This window comes from Haliaeetus albicilla, chromosome 8, assembly GCF_947461875.1.
Source record: "Haliaeetus albicilla chromosome 8, bHalAlb1.1, whole genome shotgun sequence".
Lineage (NCBI taxonomy): Eukaryota > Metazoa > Chordata > Aves > Accipitriformes > Accipitridae > Haliaeetus > Haliaeetus albicilla.
The window spans coordinates 2536467-2552374 of record NC_091490.1 but is presented as its reverse complement, the minus strand read 5'-3'; the positions used below and the strand labels follow the sequence as shown (position 1 = coordinate 2552374).

At 56.5% G+C, this 15908-nt stretch overlaps 1 protein-coding gene across 1 annotated transcript; it reads left to right on the top strand.

Moving 5' to 3' along the window:
* Positions 1-129: 129 nt before the first annotated feature.
* AK4 (adenylate kinase 4) lies at positions 130-15770 on the top strand. The gene is made up of 6 exons (XM_069788512.1): positions 130-278; positions 1908-2075; positions 8555-8674; positions 11092-11264; positions 11611-11729; positions 13029-15770. The coding sequence occupies exons 2-6, from the start codon at positions 1937-1939 to the stop codon at positions 13141-13143; spliced, it is 666 nt and encodes a 221-aa protein (XP_069644613.1). The 5' UTR covers positions 130-278; positions 1908-1936; the 3' UTR covers positions 13144-15770.
* Positions 15771-15908: the final 138 nt, after the last annotated feature.

Below are 15908 nucleotides of genomic sequence, written 5' to 3'. Positions count from 1 at the left end.
ACGCTGGAAAGCCCTCAGGGAAAAGGGTCGACAGCGGCGTTAGCCCCGCTCCTCCCGCCGCCTCAGCGGGGCCCGCCCGCGTAAACACCGCCGCCCGGAAAATAATAGTGCGCAACGGCGAGGGAGGGAGGAGGAGGGGGGGGGGAAGCGCCGCGCCCCGCCACCAACCACCACAACCACCACCCCCGCACCGCGGACCTTCTCCCCGCTCTCCCCTCACCGGGCAGGAGGCGACGCGGGACCGGAGCGAGTCGGGTCGTGGCCGGACCCACCTGAGGGTGAGGCGGTGGGAGGAGGGTGATGGTGGTGAGGGGGGTGAAAGGAGGGGGGGGGGGGGAAGCCGGGGCGGGCGGCATGACGCAGCACGGGCTGGCGGCGTGAGGGCCGCCATCTTGGTGTGTTTATGGCAGCGCCCGCGCGGCCATGTGACGGGGAGCTTCCGGGGGCGGGCGCGGCTGAGGGGGGGGGGGACACGCCGCGCGTAGCGTGAGGGACGCACACGCGCCCCCCCCCTCAATAATAACGCGATTCTGAGGGGATGTGGGTGTTTAGGGAGAAGGGGGGGGCGCGTACACCCCCGTGGGGGTCTGGCGCCCACCGGGGTGTTCGGCTGGGGGGGGGGAGCTGCCCCCCCCCCCCCCCCCACCGCCGGGAGTGGCGTGACGCATGCACACACGCGTGTACGCAAGCACACGCATGCACACGGCGGTCAGGACAGCGCCGGGAGTGGTCTTCCCACCCCCACCCCCCCCCCACACACACCCGGGCCACCCCGCGCCGTTGTCACCAGCTTTGAGCAGACCGGGAGCATGGGGGGGGGGGGGGGCGTTTGCGGGGTGGGCGTTTGCAGGCTGTGGGTGTATGTTTGGAGGCCACGCGTTTGCAGGCTGTGCGTTTGCAGGTTGTCTGTTTGGAGGCTGTGCGTTTGCAGGGTGTATGTTTGCGGGGTGTATGTTTGCGGGGTGTGCGTTTGCAAGGCGTGCGTTTGCAGGGTGTATGTTTGCGGGCTGTATGTTTGCAGGGTGTATGTTTGCAGGCTGTGCGTTTGCGGGGTGTATGTTTGCAAGGCGTGCGTTTGCAAGGCGTGCATTTGCGGGGTGTGCGTTTGCGGGGTGTGCGTTTGCAAGGCGTGCGTTTGCGAGGTGTGCATTTGCGGGCTGTGCGTTTGCGGGGTGTGCGTTTGCGGGGTGTGCGTTTGCAGGCTGTGCATTTGCAAGGCTTGCGTTTGCGGGGTGTATGTTTGCAGGCTGTGCGTTTGCGGGGTGTATGTTTGCAAGGCGTGCGTTTGCAAGGCATGCATTTGCGGGGTGTATGTTTGCAAGGCGTGCATTTGCGGGGTGTATGTTTGCAGGCTGTGCGTTTGCAAGCTGTGCATTTGCAAGGCGTGCGTTTGCGGGGTGTATGTTTGCAAGCCGTGCGTTTGCGGGGTGTACGTTTGCAAGGCGTGCATTTGCAGGTTGTCTGTTTGGAGGCTGTGCGTTTGCATGGCTGTGCGTTCGCAGGCTGTGCATTCGCTGCCCCTGCGTTTGCAGCTTCGGCCGCAACCTCCCCCCCGCCCCCGTCACGACCACCCTGCCCCTCTGCGGCCACAACCACGGGCTCTCGGGGCCAGCCACCCCCCCCCCCAAAAAAAAAAAAAAAAAAAAAATCCGCCGGTCCCGTCGGGCCGCGGACTCCGGGACTACAAGTCCCAGGGTGCCGCTGCCCGAAGGAGGGGGGGGCGGGGGGGGGCGGTGCAGCCCGCCGGTGCTCCCCCCGCCCTGCTGATGTGTACGGGCCGCGGCGGAGGCTGGATGCGGGGGGAGCGGCACGGCTCGGCACGGCGTGGGGGTGCGTGGGGAGGAGGAGGAGGAAGGGGAGGGGGGGGTCGAGCCGGTTTGACGCCTTGTCCTGCCCCCCCCCCGTAGGGAGCCGGGTCGGGCTTCGATAGCCGGTGATGGCGTCCAAGCTGTTGCGGGCGGTGGTGCTGGGACCCCCCGGTTCGGGTAAAGGGACGATGTGCGAAAAGATCGCCCGGAGTTTCGGGCTCCAGCACCTCTCCAGCGGCCAATTCCTACGGGAGAGCCTCGGTGGCGGTGAGTGTCCGCGGGGCTGGTGGGGGGACGACCGGGGGTCTCCAGCGCCGGGCATCTTCCATAGGGATGAGATAGCGACGGGATGGGATGGGGGAATACCCCCTCCCCTGCCACGGGTACACCGCGGGTTGTTTTCTTTCCGTGGAGGTTGGCACGGCTCATTCATCGCCTTCTCCATCCGGCCAGAGCTCCCAGAGGTGCCCCCGTTAATAAAAGTGGGGTCCGATGCCGCGGGGAGCCGTGGGCGCGTAATAGTTTCATCCCTACGCCGGGTTGGGTACGGCTCCGGAGAAGCCGGTACGAATAACCCACCCGTTCGTGCGCCGATGGTTAACGGCGGCGTCCGGGAACGCAGGTCACACGTTATTAATAACTTCATCCCGCCTCAGGTGGCCGTACAGGAATGGGGTAAAAACTGCAAAGCGGTGGACGGCAGATGGTTGAAACGCCGGTGCACGCTGTGCCTGCGCGATACCCACGGGGCAAGGGATGGAGTGGGAACGTGCGTTGGTCCAGCGGGGAAACCCCGCTGGGGAAATCACTGCGGGTCTCTGCTCCTGCCCGTCCCGTGTTTGACGTCCAGGTCCAAAGCCCTTGGGAGAACTGATGGTCTTTGCTGTGTTCGCGTCCCAGGCAGGGCTGTCGGCTGGTGAGATGCTCCCCGGCCCCGGCGAGGCTCGGGAGCGGGCGTGCTGCACCCCGGCTCGCGCTCCGGTTCCTCTGCAGCTGCCGTTAGGCAATCCCAGCGTATTTCTTTTTCCAACAGTTCCTTCTCTGCACTGCTAATGTGTGAAAGACCGACCCGGAGGGGAAGCTGACTCACCGGGCAGAGGAACGATAAAATGGCATCGGTAGAAAACAAGCCGAGAGAACCCAGAACTGTTTTCCCTTTTTAGAAGGGTAACATAACAAGGGAGAAAAAAAAGGGAGGGTAAAGTTTTGGAGAGCTGTGTGCTCCAGCAAGGGTGTTGCACGCAGCCCTGCGCTGGTCGCTCATTTAAAAATATCGAGATTTCCTTTTATAAATAAAAGGACAATAATATTTCCTTTGGAGGGAGACTCAAAATTAGGAAAAACCCCATGACTGCTTTGGCTGAAGGACAAAAGGCCTGGGTGAAAAGCAAGCAGAGGTGCAGCGTGCAGGAGCAAGGCAGTGCGGCGAGATTGCGTGCCCACCCAGGAACTTGCACAATCAAGCTCTAAATGAGTGTCTTTCCCGAACTTTATATTTCATTTCATACTCTTGCTGTAGAGCTTCTCTGGGGACACTGGAGAAGGAAGAAGGGGCTGTGAACAGAGTTAGCAGAAGGTGTTTCCCAAAGCGCATTGCGTAAATTCAGTTTCCCGAAGGAAACAACGCTGAGAAACGCAGGTAAAATTTCTCAGAAGTAAATCGGCCTTAGTTTGGTACGGCTGGCATGGCGTTCAGATCCCACCTTGGACTCAGCCTCTGGTTACAGCTCTCAGTAAGCTGCAGCTATTTGCTATTTTTTTTTTTTTCTGTTTGCTTTGGACAAGCTGTTACATGACTGCTGTGGTGTGCCAGCTCTGGGGGAAACTAGGTGGAAGTAGATTCTCCTCCCAAGTTTATCATCTGCGCCACTGGCTTTGCATTTTAGGGGAGCTGGGGCCCTTCGATACAAACGGAATCATTACAGAACCATCATCCCAAAGGGACCCGCTGGTCCGGTGTTTTTAGAGTAATCTCAGTCTGAGGGCAGCAGGCAGGTGTCGATGCACGGGGGATTCTCCTGCTTGCTGTTGCAAGACACGAAGCAGCCATGGCTGTGGGGTTTGGGCTCGGGCGGCACGGAGGACTCCAGCCACCGGAGGAAGCCCGAGCCGTCCGGCACGGAGAGCGTGCCCGGCTCGCCACTGGTGTCAGCACTCTCGGGGAACCAGGATTTCACTTTGCAGCCGAACGAAGCGGCTGAATGCATGGCTGCCGCGCTTGAAGTTTTGCTACAGCAACCCTGCGAGTACATCCGCTACCACACGTTTGTCTGTTAATTAGCGTCTTGCTTAGTGAGTGGCTGCTCTGCTGTAGCAAAGGGCCTTTTTAAGATCTTGGATGACTTAGAAACTCTGGTTTTGGTGCTAGGCAGGGGTGCTGGAGGGTGATGAGCGATTTCCTTGTCCAGTACTTGCCCCGGTACCCAGGTGGTCTTGGCAGCTCTGGTGTTGGCAGCGTCCCAGGGTCTTAGCAGGACTCGGCAGTTAATTTGCAATACAACTTAATTTCTTTTCCAAGTGGCTTTGGCTGAGGGTCTGCATCACCTGAGAGACATGTGGATCTTACGTCTGTCCCACCGCTCCCTTTAATGTGCTTCGTTGGAGGCAGAAGTGGCTCCTGTCCGCTCCTCGTGACAGATTTCATTTGTTAGCGTCAACCAAAGCGAGTGCAACAGAATGCCAAGGGGGTTGTGGGCTGTGCATGGCCGAGCCCCGCGGTCCTTCTCCCCACCAGCCTGTCGAAGCTGAACCCGGGAGATGCAACCCGCCAGCCCTTTGGTTTTCCATAGGGTCGGTGCTATACTTTTAGGCGTGGGAGCAGCAGCAATGCTCTGGCCACGGTGGTTTCCCCCAGCAGACGGACCCCGCCGTCCAGCCAGCCAGTGGGTCATGGCCCAAATTTGGGGCCACACCAGGCTCCAGCTCCCCAAAGTGATGTCCTGCCGGCAGGGGTGGGGTGGGAGCGAGGGCCCTGGATGCAGCATCCATGTCGGGAAAGAGGTCCTGGAGTCCCAAAACCGGGATGACATCTGGCCCCAACCAGCCGGGGTTGTTGCAGCTGGTGCATGGGTGGCTGGGGTCGGTGCCCTATTAACCATCCAGGGTTTCTCCTCTCTGTTAACTCCAGATTGCGTTGCTATAGTCTAAATAAATAAAAAAAGAAATCATGTAAAAGGTCACGCTGCAGGGCAGAAAGTCTGGGGTTATCTGGCAGGGTCTGGAGGCTGCCAAGTGCCGTGTTTGGGAACAGCCTCTCCTCCAGCCTGTCCTGCCTGGTCCTGGGCGGCTGTTTCGTTGCTTGTGGCCTTGGGGGTGGGAGACGTCCCTGGGGGCTGTAACTCAGCATTGCTTTGATAAGGAGGGACGGCTGCGGATCGGGGTCGCGTGGGGGAAGCCGCAGAGAGCCTGAAATCCCATGCGTTAAAGGGTGGATTAAATTCACGGTCGTTAGATTAATGGGATTAAGCCCGTGAGTCAAGAGGCCGTTTTGCACAGAGCTCGGTACTGCCGACCCAGCTCAGGCAGCACGAGTAGTGGCCAAGGAACCCCTTGCTACCTGGAGTAACTGCAGAGCAAAGCACGCAACCCCTCTCTGCACCCGGCCATAGCAATGGGGATTTTAGCGCTTGCAGAGGTGTTGTGCAGCGCAATAGGGGTGAGCCCCAGCTCCGCATGTGGGGGGACTGGGGTCTTCCACCCTGCTTGGGAAGGACTGCCCAAACTTTGGCTGTGCTGGGGGGACTTGCACGGAGCAGGTTGGGCTCCCGGGGCTGATGGCTGGTGTGGCTGGGAAGGGGATAGCAAATGTAAAAATCGGAGATAAAGGCCGCCTTGAAGAAACCCCGTGGGAGCAGGGCTGCGCTGCAGGGATGATGCGCTCCAGAGCATCCCTGGTGTCGGGGGTCCGGGGCACAGGGCAGCTCTGCGGGGTCTTTCCTGCAAAATACATGCCCGTTCCTCCTCGGCGAGAGGAGGGTTGGCGGTGGTCCTTTGGAGGAGGGAGAGGCTGGGGGGGCTCCAGTAGCTGTCTGGAAGTAGTCAGCACCCTGTGCTGGAGCACAGACCCCCGTGGTAGCACATTCCCCCCCCATGCTGGTGCATGCCTCCCTGTGCCAGTGCACGTCCCACATGCCGGTACGTCCCCCCGGCACGCATGGGGGGCACAGAAGAGCAGCATCCCCGGCAGCAAGAGTTGTCCATCGCGGAGTGGCGGAGAGCCATCCGCCCGTATCGGGGGGGGGGGGGGGGCGTGGGAAAACTGCAGCCTCCGTGATGCCGAGCTGTGGGCCTCCGCTGTATTTCCAGACTTCACGACTGCGGCTCGGTGTATTTTTGGTTTGTAGCACCAGGCCCGGCTCCAGCAGCCCCGCCGAGCAGCAGCCGGTCCCTTGGATGGGCAGCCCTCCTCCTCGGAGCGGCAGCGGGACCTTCGGCTGCAGCTCCAGCCTCCGCGGCCGCCGGGCTCTGCCCTGGGAGCAGCTCAGCCCTGCCAGCAAGTGCGTTCCCTGCAAGCCTGTGGCAATGTGCGGACCGCATGAATAAATATTAAAAAATGTAGGTGGACGGGATAATATTTATGCCCTAGCAGGTCTCCATGCTGGTTGCATAAGACATCATGTATTCTTTCTATCCCCGTGTCCTTTGCTTTCCCAAGCAGGAGAGCTGCCAGAAGCGCTGGTGACGTATGGGCAGCGACAAAAAACTTGTCATCGAAAAAAAAAAAAGGTATTTTCTGCTCGCTGTGCCTGGCAGCCACCGTGGCTCCGAGCAAAGAGCTGCTCAGCGGGGTGAGCTGAAATGACTTTATGGAGCGAAGGGAGGGGGACACGCACCCTGTCCCTTGCGGTGACTCAGCCCCGCAGGCCGGTGAGTCAGCGCCTGCTGCCTGCCCTGTTTCGGAGGCAGGTTTCCAACTGGAGAGCCTGGCTCGCCTGGCAGCCCTGACCTGTCCGACTTTCCTGCCAGGCATCCTCTGCAGATTCTTTCGGGAGCCTGCGAGGTTTTCTGACCGTGCCCCGGTCCCACGCTCCTGGGGGGATCCTTGCAGTTAGCGTCAGGTTCCCCCATTAGATCAGATGAACTCTCTCCAGGAACTGTATATCTCGCAAAAAAACCCTTCTGTAGCTCAGGAATTCAGCCCGCGGCCAGGTGCACGTGCCTGCCCGCTTTGATATCTTGCTGCAGTCCGGAAAACCAGATCCTGCGTCCAAATGCAGGATCCTGTGGCTTTTTTTAGAAAGGACTCGTGCTTTGCGAGGGCTAAAATGTGCTGTCCTCACCAGAAATCTTGCAAAAATTGATGGCAAAATTGTTCGTTTCTGGAGACAGATGCTATTTCAGCTGCCGCAGGAAGAGAGCAGAAGAGGTGTCGATCGGGTCCTGGTCCAAGAGGAAAGAGGCCAGACCTCTTCTGGTGGCAGGATCAGGACTTGTCACACGCGGTGGCAAAGAATATTTGCATTTTCCAAATAGTTCCTTTGTGTCTCTTGAGTGGCTAAAGGAAAATCCCAGGCAAACTGTCATGTAAGAAGCAACTACATTTATTGCATCTCTCCTTGAAGTAACGTCTGCTTTACCCCAGCTGCAATAAAAATATAAGCAGAATAAACCCTTATTACGTTGGCTGCTGGCAGCGGCTGCCTGGGTGACACCAGCCTGCTGCGAAGGTGGATCCAGACACGGCGTTACCTGTGCAGAAACCACCGCGGGCTTCTCCTCCAGCACTGCTGGCTCCAGCTGAGTGATGTGGGGGAGAGCCAGGCAGGAGCCCGGTAAGGTATATTTACCTTACAGTTACACCGCAATTACATTCTCAAGGGCTTGATCTTGGAAATAATTTTCTTTTCTGAGCATATCTTAAGTTGAGGCTCTGAAGTCTTAAAGCCCTTGGGATGGGAAGCCGTCTTCTGCTTTCGGCAGTGATTTAACAAACGCTTTGAGGTTTGGGTTTCGCGTGAGCTCGCTGGTGATGCCTGGTTACTGCCGTGTTTCGCACGTGAAATCGTGAATTTGCACTCTTCAGATTGTTTATAAATGATGACACCAGCTTTTCCTGATGATGGTCGTACGTGGAAACTTTGTGCCTGTGAGCCAAATGCTGCCGGATTTGCAAGCATCGCTTAAATGCATCATTTGTCCTCATGGCTTTACTGGAAACTTTTCTGAGGCACCAGAATTTGCAGCTGTGGCTCAGTGCATGTAGGAATAGGCATTATTAACATCCTGTATCTGGCACTGACATTGCTTTAAAGCAGGCAGCGAGATGTTGGCCAGATCTGCGGTCCGGGATGGGATGACCCTCCCACCGTCGGAGGTGTGCGGAGGTTGGCGGCATCCCTTGCAGCTGGTTTGGTGTCTTCGGGACATTTAATATCCGTGCCAGTGTCGCCTGTAAGCACACCGGTGCTGTCTCCAAAACCAAAGGAGCTCTGTGCGTAGTGTCCAGCGTGGCAGGGATGGTGCCGGTGCCTCTCTCTGCCGTCAGCCGGCTGGCAGGGCTCTGAGGGCTTGGCTGATCCTCGCTGTGTTCCTGCTCTCGGGTATTTCAGGCATTTCCATTTCTACCACACCAAAACGACCGCGTGGTCCCCAGCTACCAGGAGCAGCAGCTACGAGCAGAGGGATGCTGCTGAAAAGCTCCTGGATGAGCGATTCGGGAGGACAGGCAGGATTTGAGGGGGAGTGATATTTTTTAAGCTGAAAGGTCATGCTTTTTTTTTTTTTTTTTTTTCCCTTCTCTCGAACAGAAGTTGGCGTCTTGGCAAAGCAGTACCTTGAGCGAGGCCTTCTGGTGCCGGACCACGTCATCACACGCGTGATGATGTCAGAGCTGGAGAAGCGGCGAGAGCAGCCCTGGCTGCTCGACGGTGAGTGCGCTGCCAGCATCCCTGCTGGACGGGAAAATCCCAGCCCCCTTTCAAACTATTATTTTGCTGCTAATGGTTTGGCAACACCAGGAGAGAGAGGAAAACCAGAAGGTGCTTTTGCTGGTGGTGGGAGGAGAGGCAGGAGCTGACCTGCCGGCAGAGACATCTGCCTGCGGGTGTTTCTTCCCTCTGCCCTAAGCAGCAGCACGTGCGTGTCCAGCTGAGCCCTTGGCATGTGTCCGGGAAAGGGAAAAGCAGGGAAAGGAGATGGGTGTTTCGTAAAGCAAAGCCAACGAGCAGAGCAGGGCTGGAGGCGAGCCAAGAAAAACCTCTTACCACCTCCAAACGTGCGTGAAGCAGCTGCTCATCCCGAGCCCGAAAGCTACCTGAGGTGCTCGTGGAGAAGATGCTGAGAGCAAACCAGCAAGGCAAGCGGTGAGCGGAGCAGCGGAGGGTTTGCTCCTGCAGCCCTCGGCGGTGAAGCTGCATGCCGGCAGCCATGGTGCATCGCTGCCGGTGGTCTGGGAGCTGGCAAGCGCCGATGGCAGCTCCAGAAACTGTTTCGGGGCTTGGTTAGGGGATGGGGCAGGGCTCGGCAGGTCGCACTTACCTGCGGTGTTGGGCACAGGCAAGCGTGACATATGGGGACAAGCGGCCGTGGCTGTTGTAGGGAGGGGAAACCCTCCCTTGCCAATCTGCTGAAGCTCTTTGAAAAAGTCAGTGAATATGTAGGTAAGACAGAGCCAGTTGATTTATCACGGACTCGGGCTTTTGGAGAGCTCTCAGGCTCGTGATAGGGAAATTACAAAATAGTTTACAACTAAAATGGACTGGAGGGCTGGTGGAGCTGGGCTTCTTCCCCCCGCATAGTGGCCCCAGAGGAGGGGTGGCTTGTGCTGGGGCTTGGGGTCCAGCCAAGCTCTTCTCACCCCAGCAGGCACTGGGGATCTGGCAGTGTTGGCACTGGGGGGGTCTGGCAGCACTGCCCCGCTGGGCTCGCAGGGTGGATGTCAGAGACCTCAAGCCCTGTAGGTTCAGGCTGCCTTGAAGATGCCCGTGAATCCTCACTATTAACACTTCATTATTCTTAAAACAATGCCACTTAATTCAACAGGGAACGTGGTGATTAACACATATTCCAGCAACAAGCACTGCGTAAACGAGTACATATTTTGTTGTATTAAAACTCTGGCCTTTCCACACGTTGATGGGGGTTTGCATCGACACGCTCAGATCTGGGTTCTTGCAGCTCAGGATTTTGATTTATCACGGTATGATCCCCCTGCAGCCTGGCCCAGGGACCAGCTCCTGTTTCGTCATGGCTTTGCATCCGGAGGTCCCGCCGAGGGTGCCGCAAGGATGAAGCGATTCTGGCCATGGGCTGGTAACGAGGATTTTGGGAGCCGCCTGCTTTGTGTGTTGACCTCCGCTTATACCAAGATGTTTGAGGGACAGGCTGCCCCTGAAGCTAAAATCTGAACGCAGGCAGCAGCGATGCTGGCAACCCTGCGCTGTGACGTTCCTCCTCCTAATTTTGGAGGAATTCATCTGCTTGGGGGTGCGAGCGGTGGCTGCCATCAGAGCCCCGCTCCAGCCGTACTGTGACAAGGAGCGTATTTATTTCAAGTGGTCCGTTTGATGACATAAATAACGGATTGACTTTAATTGGTAAGACAGACTAAATGTATTCTTTCTCATAATGGCTGATTCATTCCCTGTGCCGATGTCCTGACAAGCTCTCGGCTAATAATACTCTTCTTGGGAAAAGTCTGGGAGGTCTCGGAAGGTTTTATGTATGTAAGAAAAAGTTAAAAAAATGAAAAAAGGGCGTTTTCCGCAGAGAAAACTGGAGAGGAGACTGGCTCAGAGTCACCCCTGGTTGCAGTCTGGTGGCAAGAACAGATGCTCCTACCCGCTCGCTGGCTTTTCCGAACAAAAGGCACCACCTGGTACCTTTGGAGGATGGGGATTTCAGAGAGCTGGGTGATGGCTGTACAAACCATTTTATTGCAGTATCTTTGATGTCCTCCATGTGAACCACCAGCATGTTACTCATCTGTGCATAGCGTTTTTGTTTCCTTCAGGTTTTTCTTTGTAATTCCAGCATTTATGCCTGTTTTGTCATTGCTTGTGCCCTCTTACTTGCCTCCAGCCCTTGTGCAGGGACACCAGACACGACTTTGCAGGAAAAAATGAGCCCGCGGCAACCCGTGTGTTGTATTTCGGGAGCTGGTGCTGTAGGAGCTATTTTTTATTGTAGCCATATGGTGGATGCCTGCCTTTCACACCACTTGTGCTATAGCGAGGAGCCACGGTGGTTTTGCAGCTCCGGGACTGCGGGGCGGATGGTTTTATCTCCATCACTGCTGCTTTCCTCCCTCTCACGACAGCCCCTTTCTGTTGTGACGCCCGCACAGGTTTCCCTCGGACGCTGGGGCAAGCCGAGGCGCTGGACAGGATCTGCGAGCTGGACCTGGTGATCAGCTTGAACATACCCTTTGAGACGCTGAAGGATCGCCTGAGCGCCCGCTGGGTCCACCCAGCCAGCGGAAGGGTGTACAACATGGACTTCAACCCTCCCCATGTCCAGGTCAGAGCCCACAGCATCACGGTGGTGGCCCCTGGGAGCAATTCACCGAAGGAAAAGATCAGAGAAGCCTTTCTCTGCGTGAGCTGAGATCGTAAAAAAAGCATTGGGGAAGAAATCCCAGGTAGCAAGCACTGAGCGCCGGAGGGCTTTGCCCTCGGGAGCCAGCCTGAAGGAGTTGTGCTAAATGTTAATTAGGAAAGCGGGATTTACGTTAAATGCCGCCTGAGGATGCTCGACTGACGTGGAGCAGGACGAGGCGTTTGGCGGTGGTCGCGTGGCGGGGAGCTGCGGCGTGGGTGATGGGGCCGGTGGCTGCATCCCCTTGACGGTGTTTGCCTTCCTGCAGGGCATCGATGACCTGACGGGCGAGCCGCTGGTCCAGCGCGAGGACGACAAACCCGAGGCCGTTGCCGCCAGGCTCAGAAAATACAAAGATGCTGCGAAGCCAGTAATAGAGTTGTACAAGTGAGTTGGACCACGCGAATAAATCACGGCGTGCCCGTAAAAAACAGGCACCAGTGCTCTTTCCACCAGCCAGTCTCATGCACCCATCCGACAGCCCGAGGAGCCCCGGCACGGCCCCCGGTGGATTTTGGGGGGCAGATCACTGTGCTCAGCGGCACAGAGCTCAGCCTTTCATTGCAGCCAAGCCCGGGCCCTTTTTGGAGCGAGGAGGCTGATGTAAAGAAATCCACAGCTCCGGTGTGTCTTGTTGGGCTCCACAAAGGGCTTTGCCGGTGCTGGTGATGGGAGGGATTTTTTGGCTGCGTCAGAAGGCATTTGCAAATCCCTTCTGCTCCCCAGCTCCGCTGCGCGGGGCGTGGGAAGCCTATTTGCTTTGCAGAGGTGCTGCCCATCAGCGCTACAAAACCCAACCAGTTAAGAGTTTTAGCTTTCTTTTGGGTGACTGTCCTGCAGCACAAGACATGGAGAAGTTCGAGATACCTCAGACCCTACCCTGCGCACGCAGAGCCGTCGCTGAGCGAGCCGAGGGTCTGCGGGCGGGTAGGGACGGTGATATTGCAGAGAGCAGCTCCCCTCCTGCATGCACCCGCGAGCTGCTTTCTACCCTGCTTCCAGCAAACCCCTTCTCCCTGCGCTGTGCAGTCACCCTGCAAAAAATCAGTCCAGGGTCCCGAGGCGTTTAGGTAAAGTACGGGGCGACTGGCAAGAGGGCAGGAGAAGGGCGAGACCCCGGGGCTGGCTCGGATGGGTCCGCTGTGAGCAAAGACATCTTTCGGGGCTCGTCCCTTCTGCGCTGCTGGTAGTTCGGGAATCCCATTGGGAATAGATGTGGCAATCCACTGCTGAAAGGGAGTGAGCGCTCGGGAGCGTTTTTAAAAGCAGAAGTGGTCCGTGGGGCCCCAAAAGCGCCTTTGCCAGGGAGGGGGCAGAATTGGGGCTCCGAATTTCCATCTCGTTTAAGCACATGAATAAATCCTGCTGATTTATGTCTGTGCAGTTCTTTAGAGAGCGAGGGGTCTTTAGGGGGACAGGGGCAAGCTGTTCTCCTGGGTAACATCATTATTTGTGATTTTCTGGGTTTGGCTCATCCACTTGCGGATGCTGCTGGACTCCTCCCAGCGAACGCTGCGGACGGGAGCATCCACTGCTCATCCCCTTTATCCCCCTCCTCTCGCTCAAAAAGCCATTGGTGAGCTTCCAGCCCAGCCGGGCTGTCCCTTGCCGACGGCTAACCTGACTGCAAATACCTCTGTCCTCAGGAAAGGCTGGTGCTGACTTCTCCTCCCATCTCTCTTCCAGGAGCAGGGGAATCCTTCATTCTTTCTCGGGGACAGAGACCAACAAGATCTGGCCGTACGTGTACACCCTGCTTTCCAGCAAGATCCCACCCATTCTCTCGGACGAGGAGAACTAAATGGCTTGTGCCAAGGACCAAGAGTTAATTTGATCACGGATTTGGTTTCTCTGCGCGGGGGCTGTGCTCAGATTAGGCGATCGTGTGGTACCTAAAGTCCCTTCCCTGGGTGTACTGGGTGACATCGGTGGATACACAGTTATAGCCAGTATCAGGGCAAAAAGATCTTTGCTTGTAAGGTCAAGTTTGCTAGAATAAGGGTTTTTTTTTCTCTTTTGAGGCTATAAAGTATTCCTGCCTGTGGTCCAAGTACACACACAGACCAGTGATGCAAACCTGGGTAATGAACATACCAGGTTTACACAGCTTGCCACAATGTTCTTGCCACCCCCATACAAACCCCAGTCTCTGAGCCTACAGTTGCTCCACAGTACCGTTTAATGCAGATTACTCTCTAGGCTGGGGGTTTTTTATATTAAATTACATTAAATCAAATTTATTTCTCAGAAAAATAAAGCTCTAAAAAGCCAGACTTAGCCCAGTGGGAATCAGTGAGCAACATGGAAAATGTGTACACTACAAAGCTTAGAAATGTGAAGATCACATTTCCAGTATTAATACACATAAAAGAAGGAAAACATTGGAGGTAAAACACGTACTCGTGCTTCTTCCATAGAGAGCCATGAAACCCCTGTTATAAAAAGCTGCTGTACAGTCTAGTTTTCATGAGATGCTGTGACACTGAGCAGGATCCGTGCTGGGGATGAGTTGCACTCCTTTGTGCTTACCTTGTTTATAGCTTTTAATACTACGAGATACAATCACGTTGTAAGAGTTTCTCCCAAAGATGTATTTTAATGTGTGCTTCAGTTTTGGGGGAGAAATCAAGTCATTCCATCTTCTGTGCTGCCTTTGTCCCTGAGGTCCCCCGGAGACGGGGGCGTCTTCCCTACGTGGTTCCCGCTGCGGCTGCAGCATCCCTGGCAGAAGCAGCTCCCTCCCCACGAAGCCCCGGAGAGATGAGAGCCTTCCCTTCCTCGGGACGCGTGCAGGGGCTGCCGACGGCTGTGCCCAGGCGTTTTCCCGAGATTTAGAGCATCATCTGAGCGTGTCGCTCCTCTTTTCGCGCGCAGGAGCTTTGCGGCCAGGTGGCTTTTCTCAACTGGAAGTACTGTAACCCTCTTTGGTGGCAGGATGCAGTACCTAAGCAATGGGGACGTTCTTTTTGTCTCCTCGAGTTGCCTTATTTTATAGACTATATATTTAAGAAAAAAAGCAAGATGTGTATTTTTAAAGGTTTTAAAAAAAAAAAAAGGCGCTGAATTTTAGCGTCGACTTTTGGGAACTCTGCACGAAGCTGCTTGCCTTCGCAGAGCGTGCTGCAGTCTGCCATGGGTGGCTCAGCAGGGAGGCAGAAAAGCTGTCACTCCCCGGCACCCGTTTGATTCATTAGAGCAGCCTGGGCAAGTTTCTGTTGCTGAAATGTCGCTGGTTTTCTTTTTGCTTGGAGAGTGAGGCAGGGGAGGGGGAGCTGACTGGCTTTTTTAGGGATGCACGGGCTCCGCATGCGAAACTTCAGCACATCCCCGGGCGTCTTCAGTCCCTGCTGAGCCACCTGCATCCTCATGCTACCAGGGGAGCCCCTGATGTTTGCTCTCCCCGTCGGAGGCAGCTTTGCCCCGGCACACTCCTGATAACGGAGCCATAAGCCGTCGGGCATCTGCTGAGCGAGATCTCTGCCCACGTGTTGCCGCCTGCTCCGCGGCGGCGGCGGCAGGGGAAGGCTCCGCATCCCGCTCTGGGTGGGAATTTTGCGGGTGGGAGCAGAGCGACCGTCGGGTTTCACTGCTGTCCCTGGGGGTCTTTCCATCCCCCCCCCCGGAGCTCCTGGGCTGGGAGGATGCAAATCTTCCACCCTGCAATGAAATCCTATTTAAGAAAGATTTGAGATTTTTCCCATGACCCTCGGATGAAGGTCTGGGCTGTTTTTAAACACAAATCTAGAAATAGCCAAAATGTGTGTGCTGTTTCTTTCTAACAGTGTTGGGCAGGAGGGGAGGAGATGATGAGGGGGGGTGTTTAGGCGATAAAAGCAGCCTGGCCGCGGCGGGCGGCTCTGCCGGGGCCGAGTGCCGGACAGGGGGGGCTGCTCCTTGTTTTCCCTTGCCTAGCTCTTGTGTCTCATCCTTCTCTGCCGCAAAATGCCTCCTGCAGAGAGGCTTGGCCCCACGCAGTGCCCAGCGCCAGGACAGGGCTCGCAGATGTCTTTGCCCCAGGAGAGCCGCCCGAGCGCTTGTTTTAAAGGCTTTGAGCCCTATAGATGTAGAAATCCCGCAACCGTGCATGCGTCAAGCCCTCGGGATAGATTTTTTTTCTACAAGAGTTGTTGTACGGTGCGTATTCATAGACCAAATACCGGCAGGGATGAGGTGCCGGGCGACACGCGTCCCTCGCCTTTCCTCCCCACCGCGCTCCCCTTTGGTACTTTACTGTGAATCTCACGCCTTTTCTAAAGCGACAGCAATTTTGTACCGACCCAAGATACTGTGTGCCGAGAGGAGGGTCTCCCCGCGTGCGGGGCACTGCTGGCACATCACGCTGAGTTTTCTTCCTGGAGTTTCTTCCCGGTGAATCGCTGCAGCTGTGTTACACCTCGAAAGATGTAAATAAAATTTTTCTCCTGCTTATCCCTGTGCTGGCAGCGTCCGTGTGTGAGTTATGCTCGATCTCCCCTGAAAGCCAGGCTCAGTACAAGCCCTTGCCCTGTGCTGAGGCTGTGGGATGTGCCTGCGGGTAGCAGGTCATTTTTGACCTGGGGTTTCTTT